This window comes from Oncorhynchus keta, chromosome 24 (genome assembly GCF_023373465.1).
Source record: "Oncorhynchus keta strain PuntledgeMale-10-30-2019 chromosome 24, Oket_V2, whole genome shotgun sequence".
Classification (NCBI taxonomy): domain Eukaryota; kingdom Metazoa; phylum Chordata; class Actinopteri; order Salmoniformes; family Salmonidae; genus Oncorhynchus; species Oncorhynchus keta.
This window is the reverse complement of record NC_068444.1, coordinates 38,760,064-38,773,484: the sequence shown is the minus strand read 5'-3', so window position 1 is coordinate 38,773,484 and position 13,421 is coordinate 38,760,064. Positions and strand designations below refer to the sequence as shown.

Sequence of the window (13,421 nt, the reverse complement as noted above, 5' to 3'; positions counted from 1 at the left end):
GTGGACTGGAGTTGAACAGAGGGGGCTGGAGGACTTTCGCTTTCTTATCACTGACAAAGGCTTTTTATGTTATTTCAACTCTCTAAAATGACTGCTGTGTAATTTCACTGCATTGAAAACAGCATATCATTTTTTTTTACTGAAAAAAATAGAAAAGGGCTGTGGTTTGGCCACTTTTATTTTGAAGTACATGTGGTGAACCGGATTTGAATACCAGAGGTCAGAGAAAACGCACGTGTGGGAAAGTAGGAGTGTGGACCCGAGGTACAGTAATAACTAACTCTACAATAATAATGTTTTATATCTATCTTATGTTGTGTTTTTAAATCTACAGAAGAATGACCCTAGTAATGTTGTAGCGCATAGCTTCGGGTGTTAAAGCTGGACGTTTATGAACTATGGGCTAGCAGCCGGCAAAAATTTGCTAGCTAACAGTTAGCCAACGTTCGCTAACTAGTACTATAAATATTTAGTACAATGTCAAAGGTAACGTTATAATGATTGCCTCTCCCAACAGATCTTGAGAACCTGACACAATGACATCTTTAGCCCACCAGTTGAAACGCCTGGCCTTGCCACAAAATGACCCCAATCTGCTCACTCGTCGGGAGGTTGTATCCCTATTGTTTGACCCTAAAGATGCCTCCAGAATGGATAGAAGCACCTTCTTTGCACTTGGTACGTTTGACATGGGTCTTCCTGGTGACAGTCTTGACTTCACTGTTGCAGCTTGTTGTCTTCTAAATGACTACTGTTTAAACTTCTCAGCTGCTCTTCCTGACCATCTCTTTTCTTTTGCATTTTAGGATGCACAGGGCTCGAGGAACTCATGGGCATCGAGCCTGCATTCAGTGAGTTCCAGGAGACACTCTTCAGCCAAGCCTCAGTGGGCATGGAGCGCAGTGTCCAGTCCAAGGAGGTCAACAAGAAACTGGACGCAGGCATCTCCCTGTTTCTTACACGCCTGTCCCCATACTTTCTACTCAAGCCTGCCCAGAAGTGCATTGAGTGGCTTGTACACAGGTGCCCCCCCTCCTCCCATTTTTCTATCTACAGGATATCCTTTCAATCAAGTGTTATGTTTACATTTGCAGGAAAATGTGTCTAAGCTGCTGTTTTCATTGTCTCACTGTATGTAGCCTATTCATATTGAATTTGTTTTATTGACATTGTGTTAATATTGGTTGTTATTCTCTTTCTTCCCTGCAGGTTCCACATCCACCTGTATAATGTGGACACACTGCTTGCCTGTGCCTTGCCCTATCACGAGACTAAAGTGTTTGTCAGAGTCATTCAGCTCTTTAAGTTAAAGGACCCCACTAACCGATGGAATTGGCTTGAGGGGCTACAGGTAATTGCTATAGAAGCTAGCTATGATTTATGAGCATAACAACTATTGGAAGTTGATAGATTTTGTTGTTACTTCATTATAATCAGCATGTCATCAATGTGTTGATTTCCTCACAGAAACCAGGAGTTCCTTTGGCCAGAGGAACCCTAATCACTCACTGTTACAAGGACTTGGGCTTCATGGATTTCATCTGCACCCTGGTCACGAAGTCAATCAAGGTAAACCCAATACACTGCCTGATACCTCAATAAAGCTTATATGTATGCTCAGGTATCAAGCACAGTGCCTCATCTTGACCTGTTTTTGTTGGACTTCTTTCTTTGCAGGGATATTCAGGACATTCTGGCAACTGTGCCCAGCTTCGAGTGATTTTCTCTTTTTATGCCTCCACTATTGTACCGGCTTTGGATGCTGTGGAGAAAGTGTCTGACACAATCATATCCAAGCTGCTGCCTTATGTTCAGAAGGTTAGATACTGCATTTAAGCTTCATAAGAAACCATTCTATTTTGAGGCGTTGACACCGATACAGAAACTTTATTTTATTTTGTTGAGGAATAAACCATGAGGACACTGTTCAGCTCATGCTGACCATTTCCTTTGTGTCTCCAGGGTTTGAAGTCCTCTTTGACAGACTACAAGGCTGCCACCTACATGATAGTGTGCCAGCTGGCTGTGAAAGTGGTGATGGAGGCCCAGCTGGTGGACATCCTGGCCCTGCAGATCAGCAAGTCACTGTGCAAGGAGCCTGTGCTGCCCAAAGAGGGCCTGGGCTGCCTCATCGTCCTCCTGCAGAACCAGAAGGAGGGCACTGTCGGCCCAAAGTGAGTGAAGAAGTGGAATAGGAAGAATTTTACTTTTTGAAACTATTTCATCACTTTGAGTGTGTGTCATTTTAGAGCATCTTAGGATTGTTTGGTGTTTCTTAATTGGCATTCTCTGTGTTTTATTTAAACATTGTCCTTTAGATCCTTTGGCCAGCTGTGTGCTGTGACTTCCTTGGTCCCCTCCCTCCAGGCAATGGCTGCAGTTCATGACATCAGTCCCTTATTACGCTACCTGCTGCCTCACCTGGTTCATGCAATTGTCACCACCGACACTGGTGAGTAGCAGTGTATACCTGCACCTGACTCTTTGCTTTTTAACCTGGATGCATATGTATATTGCCATTGAATCCCTTTAATATGAAAGATAAAAGTGTTGTCTTTTGTTTGATAGATGAGATGGAGACTGAGGAGCCCTCAGAGAGCACTCGCCATGAAAACCTGTTTGAGTCTGTCCTTCAAGGCCTTCCACTGTCGGGTGGTCTTGATAACACAGTAGCAAAGATGCTACTTGAGGAATACCTCTCCCAGAGTCGGCTCTCTGCTGAGGGTGTCACTTCCCTCAACCAGCGCTTGCTGCCATTGGTCCGACTGTTTGAGTCAAAGTAAGTTGGGCCTTTTGGCATTCATTGGGTGCTACTTACATCACTGTTGCAATTGCTTCCCTTTCAATTGGTAGTAGCCAAACTGAAGTTATTCTCTCAGCTGCTGAACCACAGTACCCACACTTGTGTCCTCGTTCCTTCCCACTCCATTGTGTGTATATTCATTACACTGACATGTCTGTTGTTGCAGGTACCCAGGTGCTCTGTACATGGTCCTGGAGGGCCATGTGGGTGACCTCTCTAGCGCAGAGGACAAGAACCTCTTCCACCAATTCATCTCCCTGTCCATGAGCAGCGGCAAGTACCAGGTAGGCAGCAGCGCCCTGGCTGAGAAGGTTCCGGGTGAAGGCTGCACTTAGGCCGAGATCTAAGGAGATCAGCTCGGCCTCCTCAAAGCCATTCTGTGTCCTTTTGTTTTTTTACTCTCCGCTGTCTTTTCTTTTGCGCTACAGATCCTCGGGGACTCTGACACCTCCCTCGTGTTGAGCCTAAAGCACCCGCTCCCCTCTGTGAGGCACATGGCTGTGGAACACCTGATGGGCATTGTCACCTCAGGACAGGGTGGTTTTGACCAGGCCTTCCTGAAGGAGGCTCTGCTGGAGCGTATGAAGGATGACGTCCCAGAGGTGGTGGCTGCAACCTTGAAGGCCCTGGAGGTAACTGGCTGGAACATGAGACTTTCAAGCACATTCATATTGGAATCTACTAGTGATTGAACCTAACTTATCATATTTCCCTCCACAGCTCTACGTTGATCACCTGGATCCAGAGGACACTGTGTCATGTCTCCTCTCACTACTACAACGTGTCGACCTCTCAAATGCTGGAAACTGGTTAATGCTGTTTTCAGTTCTTTGAAATGCACTTAAATTCTCCAAATAACTCCAAATCCGTAGTGTGATATTAAATGGCTTGTGCTTCCTCATAGGTGTCCAGTGTTGAAGGAGGCAGTGAGGGTTTTGGATGAACCCAGACTGCTTGAAGGGAACTCTGACCTTAAGACTTGTGTCGTCTGGGGTCTTTTGCCCTTTCTTGTGGTCACCTCGGCCCTGCCCGACTCCCCAGACCTCCAGCTGGCCACCTGTGTGGCCCAGTCCACCATCATATCCCAGCACAACCTCACTCAGGGCTGGGCCCATGGTAAATGCATTAGAAAATGGTTTCACAATAAATGTCTTCTTTTTTTTTTGTCTTTGAGAACACTTGCAAACGCTTTACAGAGAATGCTATGGAGGGTACTTTGGTAAATAGAGAGATCATATATACCCGTATACTCGAGCATGACGCCACTAATCTAAATCAAAATTCAGATTGTTAGGATTGTCTACTTCCAGAGAATAAGAAGGTATGTGTACTATGCAGTTCCGGCCAAATATATTGGCGCCCTTGCATATTTTTCTTAAATTAATTCCCTATTTCTCCTTAAGTTATCCATTTTTATTTAGAAAATAAAGATGCATGGTCAAAATTATTGGCATCCCTTAGCTAGTACTTTGTTGCACAGCAGCCATTGGCCAAGATAACTGCTAACAAATGCTTCTTGAAGTCATCAATTGAGTTTGCTGCACTTTTCTACTGGACAATTTGGCCCACTCTACAGCAGCAAACTGCCCTTGTTGTTCGATGTTTGAGGGTTTCCCTCCACCAACTGCTGTTTTCAGCACTTGCCACAGGGTATGGATGTGATTCAGATCTGGACTCTTTGTTGGCCATTCCAGAACACCCCAGAGTTTCTTCTTGAACCATTCCAAGGTTCTTTTAATGTGTGTTTAGGGTTCTGCTGGAAGATCCATAGCCTTCCAACAGATACACAGTTTTTGAACGTTATGTTCAACATTGCAATACAAAACACCTTATTCATCTTTTGATTTCATGATGTCTTGCACACATTTGAGGCCCCCAGTACCAGAGGCAGCCCTGCAGAATTTTTGAATCTTCCCTATGTTTGAGTGTAGGAAGGGTGTTTGAATGCTTATTTTGGTTGCCGTTAAACAAAGGAAGAACCCACTGCTGAAGGAGACACGAGGAAGCCTTATTGAACATAACAAGCTTAAGTCCTGGCGGAAATGTTCTGTGAACCAATGATACAAAGTTAGAGCTCTTTGGCAATACATATCAGCTGATCTCCAGTGAAGGTTGTGGGTCTTCCAGCAGGACGATGACCTCAAATGCGCATCAACCAGTACTCAGGAATGTTTCAAGAAGAACTGCTGGACTGTTCTGGAGTGGCCAGCAAAGAGTCCAGATCTGAATCGCATCAAAAAACCTATGGCGAGAGCTAAAAACGTATTTTAGAATAAATTATTTAAGAAAAGTGGGAGGGTGCCAATATATTGGGCCGGCACTGTAACTACTTCCTATCTCTCCCCTCTGCTCTACAGCGCTCAAGGCCGTGTTGGAGATGTGTTCTCAGCCGGACTTCATTGGGTTGGCCAACCAGCATCTCATCTCAACACTGACCAAGAACCTGTCTAACATGGACCCCTTCTCCAAACGCAATGCTGTGAGTGGATTAGTGAACATTTGGTGGCCTTTCTAAGTCAAGTTCAATTGAATTCCAAGTGCAATGAAAACAAAACGGTGTTCCTTTCCTTACACTGATCTAGTGATTTTTAGAGCTCTTTGCTAACTAGGTTAGGCACCAGGAATTTAGATGAACTTGTTGGGTTCAATTTGAAAGGGTCCCGAGTAAAACAACTCACTCTTCACCTAATTTGCATGTCTGCTAGCTGGAGAAGCTGGCTGGGCTGGTAGCAGTCCAGCGGGGCAGTCTGAGGGAGAGGGCAGCGTTCCTGGTGCTGAGCCAGACCTTACTGCAAGGCCTGGGGGACATGAGTGAGACCCAGCACCTCCACACAGCCCAGAGTGTCTACTCCCTGCTGGAGCCTGCAATACTGGAACTCGCCCAGAAAGATATGCCTACGGTGAGAGGGAGTGGCAGTTTGTACAACTACATAAATGACAGATGTCTCTTGTGATATTCACTTTCCGTCTTTGTATTTTTTTATCCTGCGATTCCTTATCCCGCTCTGCTTTTCTGGACCGTTGAAGTCCGTATGAAATGGTTTACCTTATTTTCTTCTGTTGTGTTGCCAGCAGCAGGAGGGTGTGTCTCTCTCCTTCTCTGTGGGGCTGGGAGAGTACCTGCAGAGGCTCAGGGCAGGGCAGAGCATGGATACAGAGTATGCGGTGCTGCTGATGTCACTGCTCAGAGGGCTCATATCCAACCTGAAGTGCCATGACACTTCCTTCAAAGGTAAGTCGATCAAATCCGATTTTTATTTGTCACATGCGCCGAATACAACCGGTTTAGACCTTACCGTGAAATTCTTACTTACAAGTCCTTAACCAACAATGTAGTTAAGAAGATATTTTACTCAATAAACAAAATGTAAATCAAATAAAAAAAGTAACACAATAAAATAACAATAACGAGGCTAAATACAAGGGGTCCCGGTAATGTCAATGTGCGGGGATACAGGTTAGTTGAGGTAATATGTACATGTAGGTAGGTGTAAAGTGACGATGCATAGATAATAAACAGCGAGTCACAGCAGTGTGAAAATATATATATTTTAAAGCAATTGGCTACATGTTGTTTTTCATTATGTTTATGACTCTGCTATCACCAATTATTTTAGTCACTTTGTCACACACTGAATTAAAAGGAAAGAGGCTGACGGACTGCTTGCTTCCTGTCTGTGTTGCCTGTCAGGTGAGACATGGTGGAACCCAGAGAAGCTGGACACCAACACTTGCTGCTACCTCCGGTTGCTGTGTCGCCTGTTTGACATCCTCATCACAGGGGCAGGCCAGGGGCACATGGCAGCCAGCTTCAAGGCCCTGATAAAGCTGCTCTTTCAGGTACTGAATCTTGATATGCTTTTACACCTGCATTGTTTGCTGTTTGGGGTTTTAGGCTGGGTTTCTGTACAGCACTTTGAGATATCAGCTGATGTACGAAGGGCTATATAAATAAATTTGATTTGATTTGATTTGATGATTCACAATGGATTTCAGTGCACAGACTGACGCTTCAACTCCACTCGTTGGAGCATAGCTTCAATAGAGGGAAAGTCCAGCATTCCTCTAAGGAGGCTACAATTGAACCCTTATTTAATCATTAAAATGTAAGGTAGTGTTTTTGTGAAAGTAGGTAAGATAAAGAAATATCCTGTTTTACTGTCAACTGCCTCACTCTGTCCACATTATTCTATTCCTCAACCCCCTCCATTTGTCCCAGGTCCACCTGAGTGATCCCCTGGAGCTCTTCAAGTTTCTGAGTCTGGTGTGGGGTTACGGCAGTAACCTAGGAGACCAGCTGGACTGTAAGGTCAATGCCATTTTGCAAACCCAGGCCCTCTATGTGGGCAGGGCCATCCTCAGCGCCCAGCCAGGGAAGACCCTCACACTGCTGGCATCAGGCTCATCACCAGGTAGCCTGGAGAATTGTATTTGATGTATAGAGTTTGGCGTAGTCTGAAAATTGCCATCAGTTGTATGGGACGAGAACTGTTCCTACTGTATGGTGGTGTATTAAAGCTTATTGCCTGCTCTTTATATGACCATGTAATAAAAACCTGCGTCTCAACAATCACGCCCTGGTAGGACAATGGAGATGGTATTAGTGGAGTTACAAGCAAATGGATTGAGTAGTGATGGTGTAACAATGTTCTAAATATGGTTTTCCCTCTATAGTTGTGCTGTCCCTGCTGGCCTGTCTGAGCTCCCCTGTCCGGGAGGTGAGGAGGGCAGCCACAGCCACCCTTCAGACACTAGCCCAGGTGGATAGCTCTCCCTTCCACCCCATCATAGACAGGCTGCTGAAGACCACCGAGGAGCTCACCACTGGCCCAACTCACCTCAGCCAGGTGAGAGGCGCGCACACACGTACCTCATTTGTATCCTCAATGAAACGTTGCGTATCAAATATAAATAAAACACACTTGCGCACATTTATTTCATGTTAAATTCACAGTGAATGTTATTCTACACACACTATCCAAATGTGTTTTTCTCTAGGCCCTGGGGAAGCTCTATGAGGAGGCTGTAACAGGGACAGGGAAAGGCAAGGCCCGGGACAAGAAGCTGCTGGTGGGGTTGGAGGAGCTGCTGCTGGGTGTCCAGGTGGCCAACTGCCCTGCCTACACTGCCAAGACCATACTGAGGGCTCTGGGAGAGGTCAATGGAGAGGTGAGTGGACAGGGAATGACAACAGAAATATAAGAAGGCCTTGGTGGAATGTGAAACCTCTTATCTGGGCATTAGATTTTTTTGTAAAGCCATGTTTTATATCCCTGTCTTCTTCTTTTTCTCCTCTTAGTCTGTGTTGTCTGTCCTAATGCCTGTCCTGGAGCGCCTGCTGGAGCAGAGCGGGCCAGAGAACCCCACTGTCCTAAAGGATGAGGCCCTGCTCATGCAGCTGGTCCTGGGGAAGTACAACGAGCAGGCAGCCCCCCTCGTGGTGAAGGACCAGGACTGCCTGGAGCTCTTCATCAAGGCCCTAGGCACGGTGTCTAAACCGTACCCTGATATCCCCTGCTTTCAGATCATCGCCCTGGAACAGGTACGCTACTGTAGCAGCACGGCTCTCCCTGACTGAGATCCATACGATCATACTCTGGGATGATGCCACGGCTGTATGCTACTCATTTCTGTGCCGTCAAAATACCCGCCTATTGCCTGGGTCATGTTCAGTGGGCACAAAAAAAACAAACAAAAAAAAACGTTTTGAAACGTCTACAATGACAACCCTCATTTTCCATCTACCTTTTCAAAATGTTTTCTCCCGTTTGCTCCTACTGAACATGACCCTGTTGTTCATTCTCAGATCACCAAGGCGTTCTACTCAGCCCTCGGAGATGAGAAGGTCCAGCAGAGGCTCCTGGGGGTGATGTTTGACTTGCTGGTGGAGAGCAGGAGTCCTGTCTGTGCCCAGACCATCAGCAGTGTCTTCAAAGGGGTGAGGAGGAACCTCTGCATACTGTATCTACAGGGAAGCCATCATTCACTACCACCACACAAGATGCTAATGCTATCCTCTCACTAGATTGCTGTGGACGGCGAGCTGGTCGCTAATGAGCTAGCCCCAGCAGAGAAGCCCAAAGTCACCGTGTCAGTACAGCAGACCCGCAGGAGCAAGATGCTGCAGAGGTGAGGAACATCTACTCTAACTGGCCTACATTTGATTACAATAAGCTGTAGACTAGATTCTATCACCTCATTGGTTAAAATGCCATTTGACTTGGAGCCACTATGATGGACTTGACTTGAGCCACTGTGTTTCTGTGCTTTATATAGGAAGGCCCAGGACACTCCTCAGGCAGTACCGAAAGAGGGCGCTGTGTCCTGGCAGAGGGTGACTCTCATCCTGGAGCTGCTGCAGCACAAGAAGAAGCTGAAGAGGCCTCAGACGCTGGTGCCCGCTCTCTTCAGCCTGCTCTCCAGGTACAACCAGCTGCACACTCTCTGAGCCTCAGCCTGACCAAGGCCAACCATGTTCCCGCTTATCTACACCAGCGCACTATTTTGTATGCGCCGCAAAAACACGTTGTTCCTCTCTGGCCACTCAGGTGTCTGGAGACGTCCACCGTGGAGCGAGGCAACCTAGAGTACACCAAGCAGCTTATCCTCGGCTGCCTGCTCAACGTCTGCCAGAAGCTCTCCCCTGACGGAGGACCCGTCAGCAAAGGTGAGAAGACTAAAAACTTTTTATATATATATATATACAGTGGGGCAAAAAAGTATTTAGTCAGCCACCAATTGTGCAAGTTCTCCCACTTAAAAAGATGAGAGGCCTGTAATTTTCATCATAGGTACACTTCAACTATGACAGACGAAATGAGGGGGAAAAATCCAGAAAATCACATTGTAGGATTTTTAATGAGTTTATTTGCTTAAGCCAGTTCATGTCCAGGCCCGTCTGAAGTTTGCTAGAGAGCATTTGGATGATCCAGAAGAATATTGGGAGAATGTCATATGGTCAGATGAAACCAAAATAGAGCTTTTTGGTAAAAACTCAACTTGTTGTGTTTGGAGGACAAAGAATGCCGAGTTGCATCCAAAGAACACCATACCTACTGTGAAGCACGGGGTGGAAACATCATGCTTTGGGGCTGTTTTTCTGCAAAGGGACCAGGACGACTGATCCGTGTAAAGCAAAGAATGAATGGGGCCATGTATCGTGAGATTTGAGTGAAAACCTTCCATCAGCAAGGGCATTGAAGATGAACCGTGGCTGGGTATTTCAGCATGTCAATGATCCCAAACACACAGCCCGGGCAACGAAGGAGTGGCTTCGTAAGAAGCATTTCAAGGTCCTGGAGTGGCCAAGCTAGTCTCCAGATCTCAACCCCATAGAACATCTTTGGAGGGAGTTGAAAGTCCGTGTTCCCCAGCAACAGCCCCAAAACATCACTGCTCTAGAGGAGATCTGCATGGAGGAATGGGCCAAAATACCAGCAACAGTGTGTGAAAACCTTGTGAAGACTTACAGAAAACGTTTGACCTCTTGTCATTGCCAACAAAGGGGTATATAACAAAGTATTGAGAAACTTTTGTTCTTGACCAAATACTTATTTTGCACCATAATTTGCAAATAAATAAATTAAAAATCCTACAATGTGATTTTCTGGGGGGGGGGGAATTCTCATTTTGTCTGTCACAGTTGAAGTGTACCTATGAAAATGACATGCCTCATCTTTTTAAGTGGGTGAACTTGGTGGCTGACTAAATATTTTTTTCCCCCACTGTGTGTATGTGTATATATATATATATATTTTTTTTTTTTTTGCTTTTCTAAAATGTGTGTGTGACTGACTGTTTGTCCTCCCCGCTCAGATGTGCTGGATGAGGACAAGTTCAACGTGGAGGTTGTGGTGCAGTGTGTGAGGATGTCCGACATGCCCCAGACCCACCATCATGCACTGCTCCTTCTGGGAAGCGTGGCTGGTATCTTCCCTGTGAGTGCTGTACACAGTCATCTCTCAGCCATCTCAAAAGCAGTCTCTCGTTCGTCACACAACCATTTCTCAGCCGTCACACAACCATTTCTCAGACGTCACACAACCATTTCTCAGCCGTCACACAACCATTTCTCAGCCGTCACACAACCATATCTCAGACGTCACACAACCATATCTCAGACGTCACACAACCATATCTCAGACGTCACACAACCATTTCTCAGCCGTCACACAACCATTTCTCAGCCGTCACACAACCATTTCTCAGACGTCACACAACCATTTCTCAGACGTCACACAACCATTTCTCAGACGTCACACAACCATATCTCAGACGTCACACAACCATATCTCAGACGTCACACAACCATTTCTCAGACGTCACACAACCATATCTCAGACGTCACACAACCATATCTCAGACGTCACACAACCATTTCTCAGACGTCACACAACCATATCTCAGACGTCACACAACCATATCTCAGACGTCACACAACCATATCTCAGACGTCACACAACCATATCTCAGACGTCACACAACCATATCTCAGACGTCACACAACCATTTCTCATCCGTCACACAACAATTTCTCAGCCGTCACGGAATTAACCTCTCGAAGAACCATCTCGCAACCATCACAGAGCCATCTGTAAACCATCAGAAACCGTTTCCAATCTAAAGTGTGTTTCCAATTACCTTTGACCCCCCTTTCTATTCATTCCCAGGAAAAAGTCCTGCACAACATCATGCCCATCTTCACCTTCATGGGCGCAAACATCATGCGTCTGGACGACACCTACAGCTTTCAGGTCATCAACAAGACCGTCCGGACGGTCATCCCTGCCCTCATCAAGGTGAGTCAACCACCAAGCGGTCAGTGATGTAGGACAGCTTTGGCCTGGCCATTGTCTCACTTCCACTCATCTAATATGCTACGAATGTGAATAATTCATCATGTGTTGTTTCGGTTGGCATTACTTGAACACTGGAGATGTGGGTGGTAAAATGCCAATCAAAAACAAATGTTCATCAAAAACAAATGTCTTGTGCATTCTCGTAAACCCCCTAGTTGCTAATGTTAGCTTCTGGGACAAGGAAGGATGCTAGATCAAACTAGAGATCCAAAGCTGAGGGCCGCGTGTCAGTGGCTCTCGGTTATTTCAGCTCTAGGACATTCATCACAAGGGCTATGACGTCAATTGTTGTTTGTTGTCTCTTTTTTAAAGGATGTTTAAGCATTGTGTCAGCAACCTGCACACTGGTTTGGCATGGTTGCAGAGTTTCTCTCTACTTCCCACTTTTCAGAAAAACACATGTCTGTTTTGCTTGTTTCTAGGCCAATGAGAGTGGCGACGGCGAGTCAACCGCTCACATGGAGGCGGTGGTGACACGCATCGTGCACGTGTTCGCCGACGCACTGCCCCACGTGCCTGAACACCGCCGTCTGCCCATCCTGTCCCAGCTGATGACCACCCTGGGGCCCGCCCGCTTCCTCTGGGTCCTACTGCTGCTCATGTTCAAGCAGCACGCTACCCAGACCAACGTCACAGATAAGGTAGGCAGTGCAAAAAAGTTTGACTGAAATATCAACACAATGGAATATACTACTTAATAAGGTGTGCACGTGTGTTTGTAGAAGGTGTGTCTATGGCCTCTGACAAGTGTCTTTGGAATTTGCTGTAGGTTTTATGCGCAAAATCTTCAGGAAATGCTTTAAGCCGCCATGTTTGTCCGTCTCTTCTCAGGATGCTGCGTTGGAGAGGGATGTGGAGTTCTGGATCTCAGTGTGCTGTGAGTTTGAGGTGGAGGAACAGCTCGTCTCTCTCATAAAAATCCTGAAGTATCTCATGGCTCTGCCGCAGGACAAAGAGGACGGTGAGAAACTCAACAAACCTGCAATGCATTTGGTCTGTTGTGAAGGCTGGGGGTCCTGTGTGGGTTTATATAACAAAGCTAACATCAAGACAGATACTCTTCAGGGACCAGTTTATTTTTTTAAAAATTTTTACACCGTACTCCTTTTTTGTTTTGTGCAGGACCTGTGAAGAGGCCAACACGTGGCAAGGGAGCCGAGAAGGAGAAGGCAGAGGAGCTGATCTTCAACATGGAGGCCCACAGCAGCAAAGAGCTGCGCCACTTCAAGTTCCTCTCGGTCTCCTTCATGGCCCAACTCTTGGCCGCCGGCAGCTTTGTGGGAATGGTAATACAACTGTAGCCTGGTTCCCAGATATTTTTGTGCTGTCTTGCCAATACTATTAGCAAGACAGTTGACACCATTGGCAAGACAGCAAAACCAGATCTGGGAAAATGCTATGAAACTCAAGTTTTAACGTCTGTCATGTATCAGTGTATTTTGTTAAACGTGTGTGTCTCTTCCAGATTGCGGCGTGCGGTGACATCGTGGAGGATTCTCTGCAGAAGCTACAGCAAAGGTGAGGCTTACTTAGACTAACCAAACATGTGGAGCAAGGAATTGGTGATTCAAAAATGTAAAAAACAATTCAATGGTGATTTCAATTTGTCTGACTCTAAGATAAAAAGCAGATCTTAGAATGTTATAAATGATCCCTGTATCACAAAGTTGTTCTGATGTCCTGTTAAGTCTTCTGGAGGAGATCCTTTGCTACATCCACACTGTGGCTCGCTGTGTGGAGGAGAACACTGACAAACCCAC

General features: G+C 46.0%; 1 protein-coding gene and 1 non-coding gene across 3 annotated transcripts in view; both read left to right on the top strand.

Annotated features, from left to right (window-relative positions):
* The first annotated feature begins 101 nt into the window (after positions 1-101).
* heatr1 (HEAT repeat containing 1) overlaps positions 102-13,421 on the top strand; it is a 26,295-nt gene continuing 12,975 nt past the window's right edge. Inside the window, exons 1-32 of one of the 2 annotated variants that reach the window (XM_052478309.1) lie at positions 102-264; positions 518-678; positions 807-1,023; positions 1,210-1,351; positions 1,468-1,569; positions 1,678-1,818; positions 1,963-2,174; positions 2,319-2,452; positions 2,569-2,779; positions 2,970-3,087; positions 3,232-3,435; positions 3,524-3,612; positions 3,708-3,919; positions 5,161-5,282; positions 5,509-5,703; positions 5,879-6,035; positions 6,495-6,643; positions 7,023-7,215; positions 7,478-7,650; positions 7,802-7,972; positions 8,103-8,345; positions 8,610-8,741; positions 8,829-8,932; positions 9,080-9,226; positions 9,352-9,470; positions 10,619-10,740; positions 11,473-11,601; positions 12,084-12,302; positions 12,493-12,622; positions 12,784-12,947; positions 13,127-13,179; positions 13,350-13,421. The exon at positions 13,350-13,421 is cut by the window's right edge and continues 52 nt beyond it. In XM_052478309.1, the coding sequence (XP_052334269.1) occupies positions 537-678; positions 807-1,023; positions 1,210-1,351; positions 1,468-1,569; positions 1,678-1,818; positions 1,963-2,174; positions 2,319-2,452; positions 2,569-2,779; positions 2,970-3,087; positions 3,232-3,435; positions 3,524-3,612; positions 3,708-3,919; positions 5,161-5,282; positions 5,509-5,703; positions 5,879-6,035; positions 6,495-6,643; positions 7,023-7,215; positions 7,478-7,650; positions 7,802-7,972; positions 8,103-8,345; positions 8,610-8,741; positions 8,829-8,932; positions 9,080-9,226; positions 9,352-9,470; positions 10,619-10,740; positions 11,473-11,601; positions 12,084-12,302; positions 12,493-12,622; positions 12,784-12,947; positions 13,127-13,179; positions 13,350-13,421 (4,718 nt within the window). In that variant the 5' untranslated portion in view covers positions 102-264; positions 518-536. Of the gene's footprint in view, positions 265-517; positions 679-806; positions 1,024-1,209; positions 1,352-1,467; positions 1,570-1,677; positions 1,819-1,962; positions 2,175-2,318; positions 2,453-2,568; positions 2,780-2,969; positions 3,088-3,231; positions 3,436-3,523; positions 3,613-3,707; positions 3,920-5,160; positions 5,283-5,508; positions 5,704-5,875; positions 6,036-6,494; positions 6,644-7,022; positions 7,216-7,477; positions 7,651-7,801; positions 7,973-8,102; positions 8,346-8,609; positions 8,742-8,828; positions 8,933-9,079; positions 9,227-9,351; positions 9,471-10,618; positions 10,741-11,472; positions 11,602-12,083; positions 12,303-12,492; positions 12,623-12,783; positions 12,948-13,126; positions 13,180-13,349 lie in introns of both variants that reach the window. The other variant, XM_035734700.2, reaches the window with a different exon arrangement.
* On the top strand, positions 11,794-11,924 carry LOC118357779 (small nucleolar RNA SNORA14). The gene has a single exon (XR_004820359.1). It is a non-coding gene; the product is annotated as a small nucleolar RNA SNORA14 (small nucleolar RNA).